Raw genomic sequence first — 27,950 nt, forward strand, 5'->3', positions numbered from 1 at the left:
ATGATTGAAGACAGGCGAGTGATCAATGACTGTCTAGCTGCAGCCGAGTCATCAACAGACTCGGCGGACGTACACTCAAGCGGTGGAAGTAGTAGCGTGATGCAGCCCACTGCAGGCATTGAGTTTGCTTCCTTCATTTAGGTGGTTCTTATTCCTTGCACCCTGTCCCTTATCCAAATATGCCAATTGTTCATTTTTACTCCACCCATCTCAATACTGGGAGAGGAGTGGTCACCATTCTGCATGTTCTGCAACCTTCCTGCATCCCAACCCTGGAGTCAGGTTTGATGTTAACTTTAATCACTAAATAGCACCAGAATTTGGTTTGAAAACAACCGATAGCTTCTCCAACATTCTTTATTTTTCAAAAACACCTGAAATGGCTAATAAGCTGACAAATATAAGACGAATGCGTAAGAGTGATCAAGAACTCCCACCAGATGCTGTGCATTTCTTCAGGTAAAGGAGGGTTGTCTAGTTTAGTTACACTTTTGCAAATGAGTGAAAGCAGAGAAAAATTTTGATTTAGGTTCTTCTTACCGACCAAATTCTAGCCTTGTATTTTATTGAAATAGCTAAGTTAAATTGTATTGTCTGTGCATTGCTGCCCATGCGATTGGAGTACTTTAAATTGCCTTGCCGATGTGAAGCAGTTAAACAAAGAGGAAAACTCATCGAGACATCCATCTACCCACTAACTTTTGCCGATGGCTATTATAGGGAGAGGCGTTGCTTAAAGAAGTCGCAAGTCATGCAGTAGAATGCCTTAAAGATTGGACATTCTTATTCTTTCAACTTTCAGGTAGTTACCTCAGTATCCAAATCAACCCATGCTTTGTTAAAAGCAAAGAGCGATCTAAAGAACATGCGCGATTCACTGAAGGCTATGTTCCACTCCCAAATGTCTCGTCTGGATGATTTCATTAAACAGGCGACAATGGAACTTAAAGACGCCTGCAGCAAGTCGGTGGATCGCAGTACTGCAAATTTAAACGCCCTTATTGCTGAGCGTCAAAATGAATTAGCGACCTTAAAAGAGTCCGTCATTAAAACAAGAGAATGTATTGGGAAATATGCATGTCAAAATCAGCTTATTCCTAAGATGGTAAACATGCTATTCTACTTACTGATGCCTAATTTCTTTTTTCAGTTACTGAATTCTCTTTTGCACATGAAGACAAAGCTAACAAAAGCAAGTGTTCATGCAGTTTATATCCAACAAAAGATGAATACATTTATAGAGAGAAGTAATTTACGTGTCGATTCCTCTGTACGTGCATACTTTACAATATTTATTAATGCATTCTCCTTCTTTACTACTACTATTCGCCAGTGTTAAAACATTTGATTTCGCTGATGTATCTAGTTACCTGGATTACTTGAGACCTTGTCATTGATCGACGTGACAGGACAGGAGCAGAATGACAATAAAAACAGGTAAAGTTAGCATTTTTCTTTGTTCCTTTTTGCGTGAGTAATCTTTTTGTTGCTGCTTCAATTAGTTAGCAGTGTGTATGCATAAGTAAACCAAAAGTAGCTTCACTTTTTGCTCTTCATCCAGTCGTCAAGACGAGTCTTCAAAAGATGACAGCTCCACCAGCAATGCATCCACTTGTAAACAAATCTTTGTTGGGGGTATCCTGCCAAAGACTAATTGTATGGAGTTGAGGAAATACTTTTCGCACTATGGAACTGTGGAGCACGCCTACATATCACCCTACAAATTATTCGGCTCTGTTACATTTGAAAGTGAGGAGTCTGTGCGCAAGGCCATCTCTCAACCCGAACATTTTATCTGCGGTAGAAGGGTTACAGTGGAGGAGTATATTCCCAAAAAAAGGTATGTTTAATATCACGCCTCAATTTTTCCATGAAGCATCGGTAGAACATGCAAATGGGGTGTGGGCTTTTGTAGGGTTATGCAAAAGTAATTAGACCACTTCTTGACGAAAACGAAAATGTGACAGACGTTGCCGCAAGGCACAATTCTGTCCCACTTCTAAGGCATGGAATTGTGGCTTGGAGGGCTCCAGTGTAAGCTAGAATCTTGGCCCACTCTAAGCCTTCTAATGTTTACCTGCTTTGTTTAAATGCTACGAAAATAACAATTTTGAAGGGAAACTCTGCATCATTAAATAAACCTTTCAATCTAAAAAGGTGGCTAAAATAGGCAGAATGTTTATTTAAAGAATTCCACTACTCAACTATTAGTTTGTCGGCTTTGCCCGACCACCTCGTATATTTTCATTGAATGAAAAAGTAACTACTACGTAGGTGATTGTGTATTCTTCCACCTTTCAGTTTACCTGTCTTGGAGCCGCAACCCTACAAAAAGGAGTCTCCATCTACACACCCATGGGAGGCACAAAAGGTCTTCATCGGTGGTATTTCGACCGAATCGACGATAGCCACAGTGCGGTCCGCACTATCACGGTTGGGTCCGATTGAGAAGATCGAAATGGTTCCTCAACAAGGCTTCGCCATTGTGGTGTTTAAAGAACCTGAGACGGCTAAATTGGCCATTTCAACGCGTTGGTACACTGTGGATGGTAAGAGGGTGGAAATGCTACCCTATGTACCTGATAAGAAGACGCGTGATGCTCTAGCGTAAGTCTTCTTCACTTGCAACTCTACGCAGTTCCATTTCTAACTGATCGGCCATTTACCACTAAAATAGGTCGAATTAAAAGAGTTTTAACACGAATCATATTTTATTATGAAGCAGTGGGGTTTAGTTCAGTTCAATTTTGCTCTGGTTCACCACTGTCATGGTTCCTGCGATCCGCCATGGTGTCGAATTGGAAAATATCCATAGATGGCGACGTTGATTGCGACCACGGCGAGATTAATGTCGCGTGTAATTCAGCCAGCGGTTATGCACTGGTCAGGCGTTCTCTTATTAGTCAAATTTTCGAAGTTAGAAAAGCTGGCAGAGGCTATGGGCTGCAAACCGCCACCATCACTAGAAGTGGAACCATTGGTGACTCAGAGGTACGATTAAATGTTTGTCAAAGGTTGAAACCATTCAGACCAATGAAATGCCTTACTGTTGAGAGGCTTTTTGTGCCATCATTGCTGGACAAATGGAGCTTGAAGTCTGCTGTTGACAGTATGTAAATGGTAGTTCGGAATGCACAGCTATGCCGACACGAGACTGCGTTCACACAAGCACATCCATTGGTGGGTGTAATGTTGGCTAGCAATGTGTGGAATGTGACGGTGCACAACGGGTGTGTCGACAGTAAAAAGTAGTAAACAGAACATGAAATGGTAGACCTCAAATCGCCAGTCCTTGTCTACCTTAAATGCATGTCGAGGTCACTGTCTTGCGTTTTCTCCTCCAATGGACGTTTGACTATTTGTCTACTTTATGCGTATTTATTTACCTTCTGCACACCTCCATCACGACCTATTCACCTTGTTAACCTACCAAAAGCTCAGTTTAAAAAAAAACTAGTTATTGCACTCATTGTTTTCATTTTATCTGTAGCATTTCTAGTCATTTCAGACGGTTTATGGCATCTTTACTGGTAAAAACGTAGCTTAATTGCCTACCCAAGTAAGAGTTGACTTCCGAAATGGCTGACTGGCTAGAGGCATGGGTAGAAGGCTGTAGGACAAAATAAGAGGTAAGCATACGTCACTTATGCTGCTCATGTGTGAGTTTGGAACAGAGATGTATCTGCCAAAGAAAAATAAAAGGTGGCTTGTTGTATTTTACTTTCTATTGCTCGCTGTGGCATATGACTAATTGCAGGTGATTTTTTGCATCCCTTACAGACGAGTTACTTCTAGTCCTCAATTGATGAGGCAGATCACACCTACACCTGTGCTACCTCCAGAGAAGCAAACAACAGTTTTTGTAGGTGGTATTTCATGGGAAACGACAGTGGACTCGTTGAAGTCAGCATTATCGAAGCTGGGTCCTGTACAGAAGGTCACTCTTCCTCCCACAAGAGGCTTCGCCATAGTGGTGTTCGCACACCCCGAGACAGCAGAATCGGCCATCGCTACTCATTGGCACCTTATCGACAATAAAAAGGTAGAACTGCTACCCTTCATACCCAATAGGGCGACCAAACTGAAAACTCTGTAAGTAATTCGTTATACGTTCGTGTTTTGTCATCATTCTGTTGGGGAAGAGAATGGGATGGTCTGCTTCTGTTCTGATTCTGGTGACTCAGCATTCCATACTGCAATGCTGCAAACCCACTTGAAAGTAGAGCACCCATTCTACATATTTACAAGAGGTGGAAGGGAGCTTTGAATTCAGCAGTCATGTCAAGGTCATTTCGCTACTCACAGTAATTTTGCCTTACATCAGCGGACACCACCATGAACTAATGAATTGAATCCGCCTATATCGAAGGAGTGAAAAGAAGAACATGAGGACAAGAGAGGTTCCAGGTCAAGCGGTAGTGATTGTTCTATTTGATTATGGTAGAGTTCAACCGTCGTGTTTTCTGTTATGGTGTCTCCACTACCCTACAGTACGCTGTAATGTACAGTGCCTTACATAAAGCGCATTTCTTGTGCCATTAGCCTTTGGCAGGAGTATTTGCAGTTATGGTACTCCTCTTTGGTACTTTAAAATCATAAAATGCTTTATTTAATCTTCTGGAGCTCAAGGCCTTTAGACGTAATCTTGCTTTGACGCTTCAGGACAGTCGAACACGTCCCTGTGGGGCACATTCTACTGCCCGATCACCGATTCAGCATCAGATTTTACCCTCTAAAGAACGTTAAAAAGAAGGCACCTCAAGAAAAAAGGCGTGGTCAACGTAAATAGACCCCATGACCACTGATATGGTAGTCGGTACTTTCCCATTCAGCGGGTGTAAAGCTCCTTCCACCATAGCTCTTTTTTTAGAGACCTGGTTTGCCTAGTGAACTTTTCAGAAACTCATGCACATTATGCGTGGAACAACTCCACTCCAACCCTCTAGCTCCTCTACTGCGGCGGAACAGTTAAAACGTAAATAGTTAAAGTCCCTGTTCCTCATTTGCACTGCTAAACCACGTAATCTCGACTGTGCGAGATTAAGCCTCACTCCTACTTAAACTTGAAGGTGTAAAAACGGAAAATTTTGCACGCCGTTACGTTTGACAGTTATTTTGGCATGAGATCTATGATCACAATTTCTCTACTTTGTAGCGACTCTGGTGTTGCCAATTCCAACGCACGGAAGTTGATTATCCGAGGACTAGATGAGGGTACAACGTACACAGCCCTACGAAACTACTTCATTAACTATGGAGCGATTGACTATGTCAGCGCCACTGACACAGGGTCCTGGGTGTTGTTTAAGAATGCCGAATCTGTTGATTTGGTTTTGAGTACTCAGCCCCACCTTATTAGGGGCAAAAAGGTCCTTCTGAGTAAAGCAGAAGAAGAGGAAGCCTCTCTGCTTGAATGAAGAGTACTTTTCTAATTAATCCGTGTGTATTTTAGTTCACCCCCTCCCTCAACTTATTTCAAAGGCGATCTACCAGAGCTGCAGAGTTCGAATTCCTCCCTTAGCGAAGGGGACCTGGACGTGGATTTTTAGTGGCAGCATCCTTAGAACTTCAAATAACTAGGTGTGAATGTTGCTGGCAGGAGACATCGTGCCTTACTATAACTGTCATATGTGACGATACTTATAATTACTTACTAAACGCCTATTTTGTGCAATAGTGCACACTTCCTTATTCCCAATTCTCTCGAATAACAACTCGTTGCTACTAGAGATGACCTTCAGAGATGGAGTTATGCTACTCTCCATCCTGTGTAGCATGATGATTCAAAGTATTTATCTACGAAAAATAATTTATGCCTTTATATACAAACTGATGGTGTTGCAGCCATCATTTCCCTCCTTGATTCTTATTTTGAGTCTCCCGTCTTCGTTTCTCTACCTTGCCCCCCCACTCTCTCTCTCCTTTATCGCTGGTAACTTACATCTGTAGTGAAAGTGCTAGCTCATGCCAATTTTAATGTAACAGACTAACCTTTCAGTGAATAGAGCCATAGTGTTTTCACATCAGACATTTTAGGTTGACGTAAATGGTGACCACAAAGGTGTCACGAGTAGTTGTGGATTATTAAGACGTAAGCTGAAATGCAGAGGTAAAAGCACATCGATGTCTTTAAATAAGCGGATATGGAATGGTGGCGCATTTATTTAAACATACGATGAGAGAAATGAATATCTTACTACCATTATTTATTTTTTGCGGCAAAGCTTCGTAAATTGTTGATCACAGTGGTAAAGATAAGCCCCAAGCTTTCACATAATCCGACGCAATGTATTCTTATTTTGTGTACAATGTTAGGTGGTACTCTAGAAGATTGGATTAACTGCTATACTTTAAGTGTTTGTTTAACTGTCGGTCTTAGTAAGGGGGTCACTTAGGCGCTCGTATTGTCTCTTCGCCGGGTAATCTAGCCTCCAGGCCATGCTAGTAGCTTCAGTCCCTTCTACCCAAATATTAAGTCTTCTTCCGTCTTCAGAGAAGTCTTGGGGCACTATATTGGTGGGAGCAGAAAGCAAATCCGGTCATAAAGGACATCTGTCCCAAGTTTAACTAATGGGTGATAAAACTTAGAGGATGGAAGAAAGGCACATGCTGTGGATGGGAAAATCAGTGGCGGTCCCTAACAAAGGGGTTGAAAGTAACGTCTGTCTTTGGTTCTGCCGCAGAGCCATCTACTGTGCCTGCATGAAAAAAACCAGTTATGTGAACTTGCAATAACAGCTCCACATCTTTTCTAACTAGATGAAACCCAGATAAGCATGTTTGGGTGACATTGAAGTGTAAAAAGTTATAAGTAGAAATAAGTGCAGAACTCTACCGCCACGGGATTATGTTAGATTCCGTCTTTTGTCAATTGACTCTGCGTTTAAGCCAGCATTCCGGACACTAGCTAGAAAACCCATGATGACCGGTACAATTCGCTGGCATCGTTTGTAGTGCCCATACAGGGCAAAACTTCAGATCTGTCAAAAATTGCCAAGAATGATCAGTGATGTTGCAGTTAAGTATACCCTCAGTTGCATAGCAATTCGATGACTGGCACAGCTGGTTCGTGGAAAGTTAACTAAGAGGAGTGTTAACAACTGTACTTAAAGCAGGAGAGGTTGGATGGTTGTTTACCTCTCTGTCGTAGCAAAAGGGCTTCTGGACCATGCTAGTAGACCCAGCCCTACTGTATGTCGAATGCGCATAATCTGTCCGAGCATTGTGCCCTTTTATGGTTTCAGGGAAGATAAGAGAGTTTTGCAACCTTGTGACCGCATAGACAAGGTTATTTTATTGCATTAAAAATTGGTACCACTTAATAAGACTAATTATTTTTAAACTTTAGGCACTGGAGGTCATATTCCTCTAAGAATTCCTCTCTATAAAGGAGCGCATAAATTAGGGTTAGAAGATTGAAACATTAAAAATGGTTCCTTTTTATCGAATGCATTGTTGGTTTAAATTAGTGATTCAGAAATGGCAACTAGGACATTCTCCCTCAATACCTACCAAGTCGAATCAAAAAGTCGACCTGCGAGCATTCCAGAGCCAAACCGCCCTAAAAAAGCAAAGCCTAAAAATGAATACCTATATTTCCCATTTAATCTAACATACATTACAAGTGTTTTTTTCTAAAATAATATTGATTTGTTTCAAAAGCCGAAGCATTGACTAGAGCTCAAGGTCAAATGCCCTAGGAGCGCGTTTCGTTTTCGTGTGTTGACCGTTAATGTTGGAAGATACGTGGTAGGAATAGGTGGGCGCATGCTTTATTAACAGCGGATTTTGCACACCCTATTGGTTTGATTTTTGGTGTGTTTTATGTTTATTAAGTCATAGGCACCATGGGGCACTTCTGTGCGAGTGCATTACCTATCTGACTGTTGTGGAATGGACTTAATATTGCTGCCTTTGGAGTGTACACTTCCGTTTTCGCCGTTAATTTGGCATGTAAAATAGTTGGCCTTACCTATATGAGGTCTCGGTCATATTTTATTTCATCGGGGGTATGTAAGTAAACACCTTTTTTGCTACGCTAAAATCGTGTCATCTAGTACGAGTGTTTAATTATATTGTTTCGGCATTCTCAGGGACTTTTTCGTAAAAATATGATGCGTCTGTGGTGGCGTAAAGGACACTTTGCATGAGTGTTGAGGCAACTCGTTATCACTATTGGTCGCGTACGCGTTTTTTGTAGATGAAATGCCTACAGTGAGAAATTTGGCTGTCCTAGCACTCTTCGGCTCGCTTCTCGCTTATGGTGTTGGCGTTTTTATCTACGTTATTTGTGGTTTTCTTTCATTTGCTGCTGGGTATGCTTATCATTTTTGCCTGATCAGTCATCCTTAGATTCCTCCTTTTTCTGCCGGATACGCATTGGGTATCGCTTAAACAAAAAGTCCCCGTTTCACGAGGTCTGGTGGAAGTAATTTGTTTCATAGTTAAACTTTTCACGCTACTAGGTTGAGGATTTTCGACCGCTACATTCGCGTGCCAAGTACAATTATGCCATTTCCGGTTGCCACGAGCTAGACGTTGTGCTGAACCAAGTAGGTAGACTGATACCGTTACACAATGTTGGTCTCCAGATTTTAGAATACATAATTGATGACTATGTACGATGCTGGTATGCTCAATTGACAAGCGAATCGGAATTTCCAGGTCAGTTGCACGCGGCTATGGCGCAATTGGCAGGTGAGGTAGCGAAACGCGCTCAACGTATCGACTGGGTCCCTTTCATGATTGAAGGTATCCCTAATATGGTTATCGAGCATCTTCGTATTCATCGGAGATCTCTGGAAAGGCGATCGCTCTCTAATGCTGAAGGTCCGTCAATCCTTGCCTTTCCCTGATCTCCTCCTAGATCCGCTCAAGCTCTTCTTCGACGAAGAATATGAGATGGAAAAACCAATCTGTCGTGAGGATATTTGTACTTCAAGGGCGAAGGAACTGAGTAAGTGTTCAGTTTTTACAGCATTCTCGGGCCTTAGATCACCTTCGAAGAGTTACAGATGTGTTTCTTTTCGCGATTATGCCGGAAGATGACTATCGAATAGTAGCGGTGCGCTACCTAATCAAGGTAATTCGGTTCTCTCCTATCAGACTCGCCGCTTTGTAGGAAATACTTGTAAACGGTGTTCTACTGCCAGCTGTGAACATTCTTGCTGATTCGGACTTTGTAAATCAATCCATTATCAAACTGGTGAGTGATTTACATATTGGTTTAAGGGTGAATGATTCTGTCACCTTTAGTGCAACGAATCCGCATTTGCTAGTCCCTACTTTATCCAATCCTTGCGGATGTCAACACGAGAAGATGAGTTGCAGACGGTGAAGGAACGTATTGAGATATTTGCTGCCAAGTTACGTGGTCGCGATTCTGGTGGTGATGATGGTATGTTAAAGTTGTTGCAAAAGTTGTTGCATACGAATTAAGGTTGAACTTGTGCTAGCAAGCATTGGTCCCGCAAAACTATTTATTGTCTCAGTACAAGCTAGGTAGTATAAGGTGTTGGGACCAGGAAGTAGGCTTTTCTATTCACGTTTAAAAGTACTGAAAGATGAGTGACATGGATGCTATGAGAATAGCTTTGCAAGCATTATTGTACTTCATGGCACTGTTGTGCTCTGGTCGTCTTTTTGGATCTTCTTTTGATCACTCTTTCAAATCTTTTTGATCAGACATTTGCTACGACTTCAGCTTTCAAGCAAAACTTTATCACTAGAAATTGGTAAAAGAATTTGGACCCTTATCGCCTACGTTCCTATCTCGCTTTCACTTTTCAACTGTTAATTCTACTTTGTGTGCCTTTTTGGCATAGTGATGGCTAAATGCGAAGAAGAGGTAGTAAAGACCACCTGGTAATGCGAAGGATCAGGTTGAAACAGTATGTCACGTCGCCTTTTAAGGCACAAAGTTCCTCATGGATCTTGTGCTATGCTATCGTGTAAGGGTAGAATTTTCACACGATTATCCGGTCTGTTCATTAAGCGAATCTCAACGTTTAGTCTATCTGTTACTAAGACTCGCATGTTTGAAATCTTTGGATGTTAATGCCGTTCTCAGAAAGGCTATCTCCTATTGTTCCATTCTGCCGTGATGTTTAACTGGAGAAATCAAGATAGGTTTACTAGTGGTTCTTGCAAGAGATAAAGAGGTGTGTGAGAGGTGTCTGAGCCAAACTGAGGTGGAGAGCTTTGTCTCTTAGGCAGTACTACTCCTAATGACCGTAACTCATGTCACACGGAGTTCATTCCCATCCAGACATCGTTATTCCAGGCGGAAGGTAACAGTGGCCGTGGTCGCAATTGTGTGCGTGTGTCGGTAATCAGCAGCGTGGGGTCTTGAATGAAGTTCCCTGCCAAAGAGGACGTCAAGCTTAAACCTACAGCTGTCCACTTGTGTATGCGGAAGACCACAAGTACAGCACGCAGCAATACGGCACGATGCCTTAGCAAGACATCAGAATGTTTTGAATAGTGCCAATCTTTTAAAGACGGTCAGTGGAAATCCCAGTCGTGACGGTTGTGGCGATGGTACTTTCCATCCCACAGCCCCAGCAGTCATTCTGTGCGGAGCACCTGGGCGACACAGTCTATCGTGCAACAAATTTGTGCGAGAGCGACTCGCCTGAGGCTATGGTGACCACAATCCATGCGGGTGTACTTATAAACTTTTTTGAACCGAAGCTGCTCTACAGGCATCGAAAAAAAGCTGAGCTACTTGTGTACGCATGAAGGTGCACTATGCGGACTGGATAAATACATTCCCTGGGCTCAAAATTTATTGCTTGGTAAAATTAAAGGCTCCAACACAGCCAGAGTGTCTCTTGTACAGCTAAGGCAATTAATGCTCTATCACTGCAGCCCCTTTTGTCTCTTCTTTATGCCCATAGACGCGATGGTAAAAGCACAGTTGAACAGTCTGAATTTCCTCGAGAATATTTGCGATTCCCAAATCACTGAAATCAAGCGCGGACCCTCTCGAATGCCAGGACATCTCGTGAGTTTTTTTTTCTTTCCTTTGCCCTCTTCTGCCATCTAAGTTACATTGAAAAGTATCTGTAAGTCTGCTGGTTCGTTTTGGTGCAAATTTATTTTTTAATGAAACATTCCTTCAGGCATCCAGGAGGCAACAACAGAAGGTGAGCCAGTTGTCCTCCATCCTAACGCGCTACTCAACACCTCACCAAATGCACACGCTTTCGTAATTGATAACAGTCCTGTCGCTGAGACTAGCCTAATTCATTTATTCCATTTTTTTATGCAGAAAAAAAACAATAAATTCGACATCACCATGATTCAGCTACTTTCGGCGCGCATTTCCACTTACCTCTCTCTCATATAGACGTTGCATTTTCCGTCCTTTTTTGTTTCTATCCAGATGGACGCAATGGCATCGGGAGCGGACGTCCTATCCCATACTATGGTTGATTTCACCTTTGATGATGTGATGGCAAATAACATAGCCGTGTCAAATTTCCTTGGTAAGTTCTTATCCCTTCCCTCCTTTTGTCTCATTGGCTAACCAATACGTCTCCTTCCACTAGAGTTCCTCACTTCAATCAATGAACAATCGTTGCTCAGCCTCTACTTGAATTGTGTCGTGAGTTTTTTTTTCTTTAAAATTTTACCTCCCATCGGATTTTTCGAGTGACATATTTGTGCCGTTGCATTGGGGTGCGTCATTCAATCGCAGATTTGTTTGTTTTCGTACAAATTTCTGTATTGCAAATTGCTTTAAATTTGGGTCAAATACAAGACTTATTTTCTTTTGGGAGACAAATGTTTCAAGGAATTCTACCAAATGCATTTTTTTGACTGTATCAGAAGTATTACCTCATATTATTACCTCTCATTTAACATGTTCGCTACCAGCCTCATATGTGCCACCATTTTTTAAAAATTGAACTCACTGCCACAAATATGGTGGGTGGTTGCACTAAATTGTCCCGTGAACAAATTGACGATTGACTCTCCTCTTTAACTCTGATAGTAAATATGTCTGTTCACCCACTCCTGTACAAGGAAGGGCAAGGTCTTACCGAATCGCACATGACTTCCTTCAATCTACGTCTTGATAACCTACCCTGCTGTTTCGATGCAGACTGCTGAGCTAATACTGAGGTATTGCAGGAAAAAAGTTTTGAGGACATTAGTATGATTTTCGGTCGTGGAACTCCCGACTTACTCAGCAAGTCTGCCACCTAATACAATATGAATGACATGTTCTTTGTTTTTTGTTGGGATTTGATAAGAGTGGACTGTCCACTTAAAGCCTAGTCATTTTTTATTCACTAGAATGGTCTCTTTTCACCTAGGCCTACCGCGTAAACTCGGAGGAGTTGATGAGTTCCATCACTTCTTCAACCACCGACGCCACCACCGCTCCTAGTACCACGGTCTCCAATGTTATTTCAGATGAAGGAGATGAATTTGGCAATGCTTTAGGATGGAACGAGAGCACGGAACAAGTGGAAAGGCTAGAGGTGGAGCAGCACGTGATGTCAGCCCAGGATCGTGAGACAATGGAGGGGATTCGTGCTTTCGGAGTTTCAATGTGCAACTTGGTGATGAAAATCCTGCCCCAGGTTCCTGAGGCGACGGTTCAACAATGTTTACGGAGTCTGACCACGCCTCTGGAATCAATTGATCCCACCGTGTTTGTGGATGTTGAAGAAGAGGTAGATTACAGTCTTAATTACTTCTGGACCACTCTATTTTTACAATAAGCTTTCAATACATCCTGGGGCCTTGCTCATTTTTTAAAGAAAAGAAGAGGAAAAAACACATTTCGAGACACTTCAAGTTCTGCTTAATCCTTTGCTAAATTACACGTCACAATTTAAAACTGCTCAGGCATAGAAACATTTGTCGGGATGCCTGAAGCATTCTAAGATAGTCTATCCCAAACTGCCACCCTTATCATCAAAAAGCTGTCTTGGCACCCACCACATGTTATTTTTTCGACGCTGTCCATTGTTTCCACAGCAAGATTTGTCTGCCTTACACATTTGCAGGGGGTTAATTATCAACTACGTACTCTAAGCTTCGACAGAATGTGGATCCCGCTTTTGCGGTTTTCACTGCCCCAGAGATGCGCGGTCACCTTTGAGGTGTTCAAGCTCCGAAACGCATTGTGTGGAGCCTTCTCTAGATATAAATAGAGAGAGATAAAGTCAAGTGGGCTCAGATCTGACGCCTTTTTTGGGGAGCAATTTCCTTCATAACAACACATTTTTGCCACATCAATTACTTTTTACGGAAGCATTTACATCAAAGCAAAATCATCTAATGAAATGCGGAATTTACAATGTTATTGGGGAGCAGTTTTTTTTATTTCTTTTCCTCTTCAATAGTGTTTAGCTGTCTATGTGTTCATATGCATAAACTGAAAAGCCTCGGTTTAATTTGAACACCAAAAGCATTGTTTCCCCTTTTGATTACTCCATTTTTCTTCTCTTTATCATTAGTTAATACGTCTGCTTTCCTCGGAACAATGCTTTGGAGCTTTCAAAAAGAGTCCCTTCTATGCCCGCGCAGTGGAAGAATTGGAAGTCTCCGACCTCACAGAGTCACCAAGACGTTTTGCAGCGAACAACGGTGAGGAAGTTCCAGATACCACTTGCTCATCGTCTATCTCTTCGTCATCGTCTCCGATACTAAGTCGCGCAGCTTCTTCTGCAGTGTTTAGTGAGTTTGCTGCTTGACGGCATTATAATGTGTTCTAGTCTGGAAGAATGCTTATTACCAACAGGCGAAAGGGCTTGCAGGCTATTGCCATGCGTGGTTTGTTTTAATCTCTTGTCATCGGTGTGAAAACCGAATCTTGAAAGATTGTAAAGCTCTGCATTTGTCAGAAAAAAAACATCTCAACGGAACATCAATCATTTAATGACAATGCTCAAATCAATCTGAGACTTGAATTCATGAGCCCTTTGTAAAGAACGTACTCTGTTGTGGTGTTACCAAGTGCAGTAGAATGTACTGCTTCTACTCGTGCCGCACGCGCTCACATCCTATCTAGACATCGTCAATCCATTTGGCATGCAACGGTGGCTGTCTTCCTCTCCATCTCTCTCTCTCTGGATGTGTGCGTGCATACTTGCAAAAGGGTGTGGTCAGGAACGAAGTTTCTTGTCAAATGAGGCTTTGAACCCGAACTCATGGATATCTACTTGTATTTACAGAAGAATTCAAGCACAGTATACTACGGTGATGAGCAGTGCAACAGCTCAGCCCATAGGTATGACATTTAAATGGCTCGAATGATGTCAACGTGTCAGTGGCGGTTGGCCAGTCGTGGTGGTTCCCAATTCACGGCAGTCGTTCCTGTGCATGCTCAACCATCACATGAAGCTTCCACTTTTGAATAATTGATCGATGCATGGGTTGTGGTGTGACAAAGTTCCCAAGAGATGCATCAATGTTACCACTGGCTTTCATACGATACTTTGGATGTACGGACAAATCATTCTGCATCGATGTTTTAGAACCATTTGTTGAACACTGCAATAAGTGGATAGGAATGTTAGGACACTATGTGGAAGAAAGAATGCAGTTTGTGATCCTCCTTGGTAAACCCATAAGTCCCCGTCTGATTTGAATGTCCTTCATATTACCAACAATAGGATAAAATTAAAAAGCGCATGACGGTTCTTCATTTGCAGTGATACAGGATCTAAAGCTAGCAGCAATATGCAAGTCGTCGTTTTTGGTAAATTTATCCGTCATTTGTTGCGTACTAACTGTGAGGTATTGACTAGAGCTGGACAAATTTCTTTCATGGACGCTCTTCATAAGAGGGCATACGTTTGAGAGGAGAAACCTGCAATGATATCCACGATTTGCAATAGCCTCTCCCAGGTATTTTCTCTATTTCTCATCACCTTTGACATTCAGTTGCTTGCCTTGCTGCAGCAGAAACTGAACTATGAGCATCTGTCAATTTATTTCCCGAAACGCTCGATTCTGAGGCTAACTGATCCATTTCGGTGTAAGCCTTCCCCGAAATGGTGTTGGATCTAATTCAACACACTTGAACCATCTCAGTGTTTAAGGTACCTCAGAACATACAGAAGGTCTGGAATGTTGTTGTAAGAAGTTCAAACGCAACTACCGCAAAACTCCACTAGCATCTTTAACTAACGTATTCAAGTGGAAGGAAGGCAGTGGGAGAAGTGAATGCAGGCTGCATCTTTGTGATCCTACTTTACTGGTAATGGCCTGCTTCTAGACAAGTAATAAAATACACTAGTTGTATCCAGGGTGATAGAATCCGGGGACCTTTTTTGCTGGGATGGATTATGCTTGCACGTATTTTTTGCTTCTTTCTTCAATTTGATTCCAAAAACTACTGCTTAAAATGGGCAAATGTGCTGTCTAGAGGAACAACATTCCAGTCTTTTCTATGTCGATCTGATGGGCCCCTGCCCATGCCACACGCGCTACTCATCTCTCAGCTCTTATTTGTGATCATTAAAGGGCCAACTCCAGATTCGTATGCCCTGAAGCGTCTTGTTATCAACTGCTATGTGCTGCCCTGGAATCTCAGTGTGGCTCCATTCCTGCCTATTTATATCTTTTTTTTGATTAGCTTTGACGCTACTGCGGTTAATAACTCATTTCAAATCTGTGCGTCGTTTTCTGGGGCTGCAGATATTTTCAGCTCTTAAGCTAGCGCCTAAATTACACTTTTATGCAACCCGCTTTGTCAGAAAACAGAAAACCCACCCCTGTCTACCTCCATCTCTAGTTTGGTCTTGTTTTCCAACTGCCTATTTCGCACACCTACTTGCGAGCTCAGTGCCAATACTTGGAGAAATAGTCACTAGATGAATAGGGGAGATATAATGAGGTAGGATATCCCTCCTATCCCATTCTAAAGCACATAAATTTTGCGGCGATGCAATTCACCAGTCTTGACTGTCGTGACTATTCTTTGCGGCTCTTAGCGCCGTGAAACCCACGGATAGATCTCAAGCTTAAGCCATTAAACAATTCCATCTACAGTCTACCACAAACAAGGAAGGGCTGCCATATTCTGTTGATAAAGTGGTTTGATGGGTAGTTGGTAGATCTTTGTCCGATTAGTGGTAATATGTTCGTTTGATTAAGATCTACCTGTGAAAGCCAGTCAGTCAGTCTTACCAGCGGTGTGGTGTTATGAGTCTTTGAAGCTGTTGTCAAAGCGTGTCATGTGGCACCCACTTTTCCAGCAGTTTCCATGACCTTCTCTTGCCGGTTGACGTAGGAGTAAGCAAATTGTTTCGTCCTTCCTCGCATTACTGTCAAACAGGCTGGACCACCATAGGTGTGTAATTTTTTTATGATTATCAAGAGCAGAGGCTTTTCCTCAACCTAATGCAATATCGCCTGGCAACGCATCATTACAGTCAAATTATCTGTAGATGGTAAATTCTCTTACCGTCTACCGCGGCCTATCCAACTGCCTTATGACAAATTGGCCAGGAAATACCGGTGGCTTTGGAACCAAACTGAGCTGGATTTATGAAGCCGACAAGTCCCAGTCACATCCATCGGGTTCCTTTACATTACCACTCCGCAGTATATAGATATAGTCACAAAGGTGGGAAGTAGTAGAGAATGCAATACAGCTTACTTTAGGGGGTCGCACTCACAGATTGAGATGTACGTCTGTTAAGCTCCTTTCCCATATGTTGCGCAAATTAATTCCAATAAGCGCTATAGAAACCATGCGAACTTTTCTAATGCTCTATAACGCTCATTTCCCCAATAAATATTTTTTTCTTGCTGGGAAAATATTCCCACTCAACTGAAACGCCTCCCATCTTTCAGTTGATTATTTTAAATTCAATTTGTCAGAAGGTGAACCTTGCTAGAGCGTACCAGCTTCATCCTTACCCTCTTGCGGTTATTTCCACCTCGTTTGGCTACCACTTAGTGTTGTAGAAGGCAACATTCAAAAGGGAAATGAGAGCTGTGTAATAAAATGAAGTATCTTGCTGTTTATTCCTTGTGCTGGTAACATGGGGATCTTTTATTCAAAGCCTCTATAACAGCAATATTTGTCCAAAGTGCACATTCAACTATACAAACTCTTCAATCTTTTTGAATATGGAGTTCTTTTAACCGTCAACCAGATCTGCTGCCTTCAGACTGATATAGCTTATTCTTCGTGAGAAGGGCTCCTTCGTATACCTTACATGGGGGCTTTAAAGTCAATACGGAGCTTTTAACTAGACCTGTGTAATGAAGGATGTTACCGTGCCGCGATCATACGCAGGTAGTACCGTAACATACCGTACTGATGGGCGCTTTATAATACAAGTATCTTTTTCTACAGGTTACAGGAAATCATTGCAGGCAGTTGCACTGAAAGTCGCATGGACATTTTTGGCCACTCGTTACCGATGAGATCCCTTTTTTTTAAATTGGACATTATTTGCACGTTACCCAACACACGTTTGTGGCTGTGTAGCAGGTCAATTTTGATCTAAATTCCCGTGTGTGGGTCAACTAAAATATTGCCCTTTTTCTCATTTTAGGCGCCTCGTCAAATTCATCTCAGGGCGCCCAGTCTCAATTCTATTCGGTGTGTTAATCCTGAAATTGTCGTGTCTACTTAGTCGCTTCAAAGATATGCAACCTTCGGGGCTTCTCTTCTGAAGCTTTTTCTCTTTTTTATTTTTTGTAACATTTCATAGTATTTCAGTGTTGTTATTGTTGTTTTCTCTAGAAAAGTTGCGAACGTTTTTACTTTTATTTACGAATGCCAACAAGCTACTAGTGCTAACAGGTACTAGACCACTTTACAAGCAGCTATTGAAGATTTGTTACCTGTGCAAATTAAGTCCTTTTAACCTTTGAAGTAAGGAAGGTTTTTGGTAGCGGATTAATAAACTCAAATCGCGATAAACATAAGGTTCTCTATTTAAATAAATTTTGTTATATAACTCTGCTTATTCTCCTCCATTTAAGTCATCATCTCCATCATCGTTTTATGCGGACTCCTACAGTGTGAATGTTCTTTCTGGTGGTGAGTTTGACCTTTTTCCCCTCAGCAAGCTGTTTTTCTCTCTTCAAGTGAGTTTGCGCATACCATTGGTCAGTTTTGTGCAGGAGATGATTCGCGCTATGATTGGTTGATGCAAATGGACTTTTGCATGGTCGCTGACCTGTCTTCCGAGAAGACCTAATTTAGGGGAAATAACATCCCCATTTGAGTCCCCATTAGCTGCATGGGACATTTTAACCGTGATTCTAGTTTAATTAGGCATATGTTTGGTGCCTATGATAAGGTACGGAAAGGAAATGTGGCTATCCCTTTCTCTGGTAACTGACCACATTTTTCACTAGATTTTGCACCTGTCAACAGAAGTGAGTTTAACATTGCTTTGTCTGCCTTCTGTTTATTCATTACTACCAAATATATCAGTTAATCTAACCAGGCATTACCCGCTGTTAACACAATCTGGTTTATTCGCATTCATTTATATACCTTCCATTCTTTGTGACTTGTCAGCAATTGAAAGTGAGTTTAAATTTCATCGACTTTCGGAACAAGGTTAAGCATTTATCAGGATGATGGGTCAGCATTGGTGTACTCTAGCAAACAATGTAGGTTCTTTTTTCTCTATTAGATGCATTGCATAAAAAGAAAAGTAAGTGTAGCTGAAATCAGTTTTTTTTGCACTTATCACTCAAAGCAGCCTCCTAGCCGCACATATCTTTGTTTTGGCATTCTTTCCAGGTTTATCCCTAGACCATGTGAAATTAAAAGAGACACTTCTGTCCTCTTTACTTTGTATTAAATCCTTGCATTCATCATATGCATTTGGAAGTGTTATTCAACAGTCGTGCTGTTCAAGTCGGGACTACGGGGTTTCTTTCAGGCAACACTCAGTATCAAGGAATGGGAGCTAGCTTTCTTTTCCTACAAGGTTCTCCTCCTCTACTGAATTTGTGCACTTCTCGCAGTTTCTAACTACTGCCTAGAGGATAGCTTTAGTATAATAATGCTTGTTTGAACGATCAGAGCATCCCTGGACGGCCTGCTTTGCCTCTGTTTTGATACCCAGTATGCACAATCTCACGAAAGTTGCAAATGTTTGTTAATGACTGTGTTCACTATTCTCCTTTAAAAGGTTTCTTCCTGTGTATGCAATCGCATAACTTGTTATTGCGTCGGCCCTGCGTCCATGATTAAAAGTTGCGGTTGCTGAATCTTTCTTTAAAGGGATAGTTGCCCGGATTTTTACTGGAAGCGCAGCACTGCGGGAATTCAGATATCCCTTCGTTAAAGATTAAAATGAAAACATTTGCTTTTCTGTTGCGAGTTGCCATAGTTTTAATCATCTGCAGACGATATCCTCCTTCCGTTCTAACCGGTCTACCAATTTTGATAAAGATTTTTTTTAGAGGACCGGTAAAAGAGGTCACATTCCTCACACTTTGTAAAAGGGGTCAGACATATGTCATTGAGTTATAACGATTTGTAGCTTTCGTGTTTTTCTGAAAGCATCCCCAAGCATGTGAATCTCCTTTCTCAAAAATTGTATAAAAATATTCTGTCCGCCTCTAGAAATGGTTCGTGATGGTTACGTTGTCTACACCTTGGAAGTGACTTATCTATCCTCCGTCTCTGGCCGTAGATCCGTCTGGAGGACCTATCGTCGGTACAGTCAGTTTGACGATCTGCACTCATGCATCATAGAACAGGTGAGCTGACAAAGTACTCTCGATATATTCCCGTATTCCTTTTTTTATGCTCCTTTCTGCTATCGTTAATTTTTTGTAATGCAGTGCGGAAGGATTCCAACATTGAAGTTGCCCAGTAAGAAGTCCTTCAGCAATATCAGTCTGGAATTCATTGAAAAACGACGTTTGGAGTTGGACGAATATCTAAAAGTAAGGCTTCACCTGAATACATCTTCACAAATCCCTAATTTTGTCCTTTAATTATCGCTTGGATGGTTGATAAATCGCCGTCGACTTTACTTCCAGATCTTAGTCTGTTTTAGATATGACCATGTGGACTGAATCACGGTAGCTTGAAGTAGGTCTGTATGGTCAGTTAATCTGGGCATCCACGTCCCCTCTGAAGACGTTATTAGGTGTGGAGGTCTGAAGCTAATAAGGTGTTGACGGGATTGACATGAATGAAACGTCAAACTACCGAAGAGTAACTAATAATGCTTCTCATGCCTTAAGTAGGGTGAGCACCCGATCCTTTTAACTTCTTTTTGATATATAGGTTTAATTCTTTTCAGGTTCTCTGTTCCATTGATGCCAGTGGCAAGTACCCGAAGTTACACCCCATCCTGACGAGTTTTCTACAACCCGAGAAGTGGGAAAGAAGGAAGGCTCTTCATCCCGGTGTAAATATGATAATCTATTTTCTCTTTTTTGTTTATACTAAATTTCTTGGGTGAAACTTTTTTGATATTTTGCATTTATTTTTTCTGCTGGTCTTTTTGTCCAACACCTTTGTCATTAGCGTCACATGTATGTGACACGAGTCATTTGTCAGTTTAGGATAATTGGTTGCGTGTAATTTTGTGTTAAAAGCGAATTGTTTGAGTGCGGAAAAGGTTACGGCGGATTTTTTTGTATGAGGAGGATATTAGCATTCTGTTGTAATTCTTTTTTGCCCTATTAGGCGAATAAAAATTTGGGGTGTGAAGGTTGATTTTTTTCTGAGAATGTTACAACGAATGCGTCCAGTAGACATTTTTGTTAAATTCATCATCGGGATTTTTCCTGACCTTTCTTCAAACACAGAAATGTAAAAATTATTATCCCTTCTCCAAAGGTACATAATCTTACTTCAAATTCCACCTTTTCCCTTCAGAAACAAGATATCTGGCACGGCTCTTTGGGGGTTAAATGGCGCTTTGGAAGTGTGAAAGTGGGCAATTGATCGTTTAATGGATAACCGGTGATATGTAAAAGCAACTTTTCCCGTCACAGGTCAGTCGGTCGACCTAGAATGCACAACGCGTTGTCACGGCTCACGCGAAAGAGGTGGAGAACAAAGTGATAGTCTTTAAAGCTTGCTTTCATTTGTTAATTCATCGTATACGGTGTCTGTTTGCTTGCCAGTTTCCACTACTTTTGTCGCTATTGATGAAGATGTAAGCTGAGTTTTTCGTGATACTTCAATTTCGAAGTAATATGTCAGTATTGCCGCACACTCCTTCATCCACAATCCAATTGGTCATTTAAAACATTTGTAGTCGGCTCGTTCTACTACCACGCCTTCATTTGATGCTTTGTAACAAAAGTGATGGGAAACGCTTGTGGCACCTTCGGAGCCTAATTAAGTGGGCTTTGTGAAGTAGAAAGGCTCAAATCTTATCCAACGTGTTCGGCCATCACTTGACGTTGTGAGAGTTTCAAATAAGGAATGAGTCGTGGAGAGTACTATACGGTGGCCTGGCAGTAGGACTTAACCTATCCCAAGCCTTTCGTCCATGTACTTCATTCAATCAAACGGAATTGTCCTTCTCTAGGTCTCTTCACTGATGAACCCATTAAAGGCAATGGGTTCTGCGATCATCTCAGTACCAGATTCACTGTTTGATGGCTTTTCGAAGATGATAAGTCGACGTCAACCATCTGATCGATCAGATGTCAATGGCAACGCACAGACCACCACTGCAGCGACAAGTAGCACAAATTCGCGTTTCTCTACTTCCAGTGACACCTACACCTCTAACCTCTTCATTCTTGACCAGGTAACCAACTTATAGTCTGGAAGCGCGGTTTCACATTTCTGGTTTTCTCTGGATAGTTTCGGAATCGGCTGTATCTCGGGTTTTTGGGCCATTGCTAAAAGGAGACTTCATTAAGTAGAGGAAGAGGCTGTTTTGTCCGTAGACCCAGTCCTTCGTCTGCGATTTTTTTAACTTTCTATTTCTGGGGTAGCATGTAAGTAATTTCAAAGTGGTGATTGCGCTTTTGCCACTTTGCCTAACAAATAATACCAATTTTATCCAATACCTTAACCTGTCTAGTTCATAGACTATTTTTCTATTAAGTGCAAGAAAATGTCAGAAGTGGTGAAGTTGACTGCCATCTGTTTCGGAGCAGCACTTTGATATTTCCTGATCCTGCACCGAAGGAGATATCTTTGTAAAAAAACTTGCATTCGTGTTTTGGTGTGTCATGTGAATCGGTAAGATGTTCAGCAGCTCAGTCGTAGTAAGACAATTGAGTAATATGGTTGGTGTTGTCCTGTAAACGTCCAATACTTGAATCTTGGTGGATGCATTGCTTGACGTAGTTGCAAAAGCAACGTATGCCTCTGTGTTAGCGGTGAAAACAATAAAATCATTCACAAAAGAACAATTTTTCGTAACCCGAGTGATTTAGGATGCATCACTCGAAATGGCAAATCTTTCCATTTCAAAGCTACCTTCCATTTGTTGGTTGAGATTTGGATTAAGTGTTTGAATGCCATTGGAGGCCAAGTTAGTAGTAAGTTAAATTTTTCTTGGTTGACCTTTGCTCTTGTCGCATTCCAGTAGAAATTTGGGGAACAGCACATCTTTCCTAATGTTTAGGGCTCTATTTAACCCTAAGGATTGCCTCCTAGTACTAGCTTATGAAATGTCAAGGATATCCGTAAAAGATTTCTCTTAAGGTTTATTTTTAACCAAGACAAATGGACACTACTTTTCCCACTTAATTTACTTGTCTGAACCAAATCTGGTATCATGAGATCGTGATTGCATTTTGATCCCAATACAAGCCTTAAAAGCTGTGCGGCTGTCTTTTGGTTTGGGTCCTCGTTTTTGACGCTCTATGAATGGTTGATTGTGATGTTTACACAAAGTCTCGCACGAAAAATTCCCAAAATATTCACCATACGCTTTGTGTGTGCTGAAAGGGATAGCTCCTTTTCAAACCTCCTCTCTCCCAAATATGATATTTCAACTCTCAAAGAAAGGCTTTATCTACGAGGCAATTTTTGTCGTCTACACCTTTAAGGGGCATGAAGATCTTTTCATTCACCAAGTTCTAGGCTTCCATTATGATCATACCGGAGAAGGTATGCGCTACTCTCTTGGCACATGCATAAATGGAGGCTGCACGCACAGCACCTAACACCTCGAGAGGAGTTTTGACGTGGAAATCTCAGTGCTGAAATTGTAGAATTATTATCCAGACACTCCTTCAGCGCTCAGCTCTTCTCTACTGGTCAAAAGGCAAAAGCGGTTGCGGCTGCAGAGTGTGTTAATGATTGTGTTGAGTTTACCTTTGCCACGGGGACATTCATCTCTTGTGTAATCCAATCGGACATGTTCATGGAGATAAATGATTGCTGTGTAGGAGAGCTGGGAATAACCGCGATCAGGATCGTTACTGATGTACAGACGTCTTGGAAAAGTTGACACTATTCAAATCGCTTAAATGTTGTCCGACAGCTGAGTAGCTGAACGTGCTACCGTTGTGCCGTAGATACGAACAGGTATCCATCGCCTCCTACTTGACGCCTTCGTTGACGAAGGACTTCACTCCTTATTACATCATTGTATGCATCCATTGTTGCCTGTCGTCTTGATTGACAGTGGTGCTGCGTGTAGTAAGTCTCCGTTTGATTTGCCATTATGCTGTCTCAGATGGTAGATGTGCCATTACGATCGGTGAGATAAACGTGATTTTCTTCGCCCTCTACAAAGTGCATGGATGCTTTCACCACTACTTGAAGGAAGGCTTCTCTCTAAGTTGATCGGCTAGTTGTCATTAGAAGGTAGGCACACAATGTGAGTGGATGAGTCTACAGTGATTTCAAGCAGAAGGGCTGTTATGACCTCTTCAACCTTGAACAAACTCTCACATTTGCAAGTTAATTTTGTAGTATTATGAAGTTCTGGAGCGCTGATGACGCGGAAAGATGGAATGAGGTTGAGAGGAAATTCACTTTTGCACATTAATCCATAGGCTTTACCTTTTTGACGTTTCTGTGAGATTTGCTTCCCGTCGATACTAAGCCTGTACTCATTTGCTTAGTTTCTTCCAAGTCTCCCCTCGCTGTAGACGTAGGCGTACACTGATCATTTCGAGATCAGTCACCTTAAACATGATTGGAGTTCGCTCTTGACAAATTAATCTTCAGTAAACTTGTCAATTTATCATTTGGTGTTCAATCGCCACTGTCGATCTCCAAGATGGTGACATTCCCCTTTGATCGGGTCTTTTTGTTTGTTGATAATAGATACGTGTCTAAATTGTGCGTTTTGCCGTCTTTTACGCGCTGGAAAGGCTCAAATAAGTTTGTGACTAGGTGTGGAATTCTGGTGTTTTAGCCACAAGTCTCTCCGTGACTCCATGCTGATTGTCTTATTTAACTTTAATGTTTAGACGGACTCGGACAACATTCCATTCCGCCTACTCTTCATGCTCGTCGACGAGGTGTTTAGTCTGCAGCGCAAGACGCAACTCTTTCGTCGTGGTGCCCTCACTATCCTGCGCAATATCGTGCAGACCTTCTTTGGGGACATCATGAATCGTCGAATCGTTGAAAAGGTGTGTTGAATTATTGGCATTCCAATTTATCATCAAGTATACCATTGAATAACCTCTCTATAAAATCATCCATGAGTTAATTCTACATTAATGCATGGGAAATGCTCCGGACAAATCGGGACTTCAGAGGAACCATTTCATCACTTATTGCTCTGGGGCACATTAGTACTCGTAGTATCTCAGCCGCAGCTCAGTCTAATGAAGACTTCGTTATTCAAGATGACAGAAAACAGCAGCCGTGTCGGCGTGAACTTATGCAAAGGACTTTCTCATCCATGAAGGCGTCAAATGCAAAACCGGAGGATTCAATACACTGCACCACGGTAGTGGTAAGGCGAATGACTGGTTTGACTGGTGTTGACGCCTTAAAGGCAGCCAGCCGTACGTTTGTGCGTCAGTGACGATCTGGACCGTGGTGGGTGCCTTACCTGTCGAGTGATGCAGTTATACAAGAGGCGAATATCTCTGTGACAACGGTGAGCAAAACGCACTCAGTCAGGAACATTATCATTTACCCTTTCAATAAGTTAGCACATCCTCCAGCCGAAACAATCTTTGCCCTTTGATCAGTACAGAAGAATGGGGCATGGCACTGATTTTAGGATTAGTGTAATCTTAACACTCCCCCCTCCCTTCTGCTCCTTTGTCATCCCGATGCAGCACTCTTACCTATCTGGATTGTCCTCAAATTTTGATGCGATGGACAAACCACTGCTAGTGCTTTTCATTAATGAAATCGTTTTATTCAAGCTGGGTCATCTTTTACTGCAAAAACTCGACTCGTTGACAATAGCTTCTCAACCTTCGGTAATATTTCCTTGGTACCCAAATTCGGCTGTTCACTATAACAACCCCTTTCTTTAGTCAGTCAATCCACTTAGGTTTATGTCAACTTGGTGATATCACGGTGCATGCGAGGCTAGCTACTAACATGGGGTGTGATTTACTTCCTGAAGGTAGTTTAAGATTCACACGAGTCTGGATGATTTATCGTAGGTTTGTTTAAATTCAGTCCTACTTTGGTAGTTGTTTAAATTCGACGCAACTTCAATAATCCTTCCTGTTGTTAGGGCTTCACACACTCAGTCATCAACAGCAGACGCCTCCCTTTCACTGTTCAACAACGCTAACCCAAATCTAGCGGTCGAGTTCTCCTTTGCAAGATTATCGGAAATGTGGAGTTGAAAGTGGCTTTGCCATCAATTGAGATTGATCATGCAGATGGATCATACTCAATGACTTTCAAGGTCATTTTTGTCACTTTATGTGTCGATTATAGGGAGTAGGTAGCCAGAAAACGCATGCATTTGTTTACTTACAAATGAAGGCATGTCCTCTTATCTATGCTGTGCTTTACAAACACCCCTTAATGTGTGCTTTTTACTGTCTGTCTGATATTTTTTAACACACCCCTGCATAATGCCGTGCCAGTTAAAATAATCTAATGGGTGTCACCCAAGTTTTGCGGTTTTATAAGCAACAGGTGACAAGGAGTTTCGGTAACTATCGCTACACTGTTCATTTCTACCAAAAGAAGGGTTTTTGTGTCGACCGACTTGCTTATGGCAATATATGAATGATTAGTACATTGCACAGTTACACCATCTATCATGGCGTGGGTTATCGCCAAATTATCCGGTCATAACCCCTCCCACACTTCAAAGACGCATACTATCCAACAGCCGAGAGAAAGTGCTAGTCGTAGCCGTAAAGGGATGGGAAAGCCTGTGTCACCTCATCCTCTGACTTCCCTTGATGATATTTTCCCAAAGTTAAAAACCATCACCTTTTCTTGACACTTGACCATTGCATGCCAAGTAGGCATGTGAAAGGGAATAGACTGTTGGAAAAATGCAAGTATGATAGAAACGGAGGTAGAAAGGACCTAGTTCATTGTTACTATTGTTGTTCGCTGTGTATTAATCGGGGAAGCGGTCGGTGTCCTTTTTTCATTCGAGAATTTGCTTGGAGAAGGGTTTAATTGACCACTTATGTGAAATGTGGATGCCATTGGTGAATTTCGTATATTACTGATTTTTCCAAGTATCTGATCCATTTCAATTTATCTACAATCGTGTTGAAATTTATCAGAGGTCGATGTCTCATTCCCTGTCAGGCAACCCTGGAATCCCACCAGGTGTGGATGCATTTATTCCAGCCCTATCTGTCTATTATCCTTCGTATCCACTTGTCTCTGATCCGACCCATCGATCCACTCTTCTAAAACCTTTTAATCGCATCCATTTATTCATCCCGATTTCATGCATCACTTTGCTTTAGGCGAAACATCTAATCAGTGCGAAGAAAATAGCAACCTACGCAGAGATGTTTCGTGATGTCGTCTGGCCCAATGGCTCCCAGGTGAATGGGCGTTCGGGGAATGGTGACACAGAGGAACCACCAATCCGGGATGAGGCCATGAAACTGAGGACTCGTGTCCTCTGTCGTGCTGTTATGTTTGGTAGTGTAGCTGGTGAGTTTTCAGTGAAATTTCGTGAAAAAACTGGCCAATAGAGTTTTTCTTTATTTGTGTACGATGTGATAAAATTGGCTTTGGGATCGCCTTCTACCCGATAGTCAGTTAGCTGAACCTCACTGATTTAAATCCATCTTTGCCTATATTGGAACTGACCTTATATTTTATTCCATTAGTTTGCAAGTACCTAACTGCTAGGATGCTGTTAGTTCGAATGCCTTAAGCAGGGGCGTTTTCGTGCACACTTTTGATTGGTTCATTCCAATTTTTTCTTCCTTTTTACTGCCTCTAATGGTATTTTGAATCTCTGCCAATCCTACCATTGAAGCAGATACTATCCTGCTGTAGAAACCACTCCCTCCTCTCTAGAGCATTAATAGAGGCGAGTGTATTTTACTGCGAATCCGGCCAAATTATTATCCGCTTTACTTCTAAAGAAGAGTTTGAAATTAGCTTTATTGTAGGGGTGTTCAAGTCAAATTGGGACTCGTGGGTTTGCAGATTAAAGTACACGTCCTTTTCGGCCAATTTACGGATGGTCAGCTTTACTGGAACATCAGTGTTAAAGTTATGGCATGATTAAGGGAATCCTGTCTCTCCTTGTCAAACTGCTCCCTCAGTTCTGTACAGAACTGAAGGCGTTAGTTCTGGAACTAAAAGTCACGACCTGATATAAACAGAACAGCATATCAGGGTCGGATCCTGACTCATGGATGACTCAAGCGATCGTTAAACATTAAATGTTGCCCTATTCACCTTCAGAGGAATTGGCCTCGTACCTTGGCGTGGAGACGACACGGGAGGGTGTTCAACGCGTGTTTGATCTTCTTCAACAACCCTGTCTCAATCGGCGTCTCGTGCACTGTCTCCTTGAAGGCGTCACACGTCTTCTACTGCCCGAATATGCTGATCAGTTGAATGATATCTACGCCCAGGACAACTGTCGTTCTACGTGACC

At 41.9% G+C, this 27,950-nt stretch overlaps 1 protein-coding gene across 1 annotated transcript; it reads left to right on the top strand. All coding sequences in view use genetic code 11, as the record gives it.

The window, feature by feature from the left end:
- EGR_07932 (Sorting nexin-13) lies at nucleotides 1–27,948 on the top strand (the record flags this gene model as incomplete). Its single annotated transcript, XM_024497181.1, has 29 exons — nucleotides 1–96; nucleotides 142–282; nucleotides 803–1,038; nucleotides 1,562–1,840; nucleotides 2,302–2,607; nucleotides 3,781–4,092; nucleotides 5,156–5,369; nucleotides 8,466–8,552; nucleotides 8,592–8,829; nucleotides 8,867–8,956; nucleotides 8,994–9,082; nucleotides 9,122–9,205; nucleotides 9,256–9,397; nucleotides 10,212–10,327; nucleotides 10,558–10,730; nucleotides 10,870–11,005; nucleotides 11,387–11,489; nucleotides 11,553–11,608; nucleotides 12,324–12,686; nucleotides 13,476–13,695; nucleotides 17,532–17,578; nucleotides 17,965–18,022; nucleotides 19,568–19,704; nucleotides 19,789–19,893; nucleotides 20,256–20,363; nucleotides 21,498–21,722; nucleotides 24,352–24,516; nucleotides 26,797–26,989; nucleotides 27,755–27,948. The coding sequence occupies 29 exons, from the start codon at nucleotides 1–3 to the stop codon at nucleotides 27,946–27,948; spliced, it is 4,713 nt and encodes a 1,570-aa protein (XP_024348379.1).
- Between the last annotated feature and the right edge of the window lie 2 nt (nucleotides 27,949–27,950).

The sequence above is a fragment of the Echinococcus granulosus genome (genome assembly GCF_000524195.1).
Source record: "Echinococcus granulosus chromosome Unknown EG_S00091, whole genome shotgun sequence".
NCBI lineage: Eukaryota > Metazoa > Platyhelminthes > Cestoda > Cyclophyllidea > Taeniidae > Echinococcus > Echinococcus granulosus.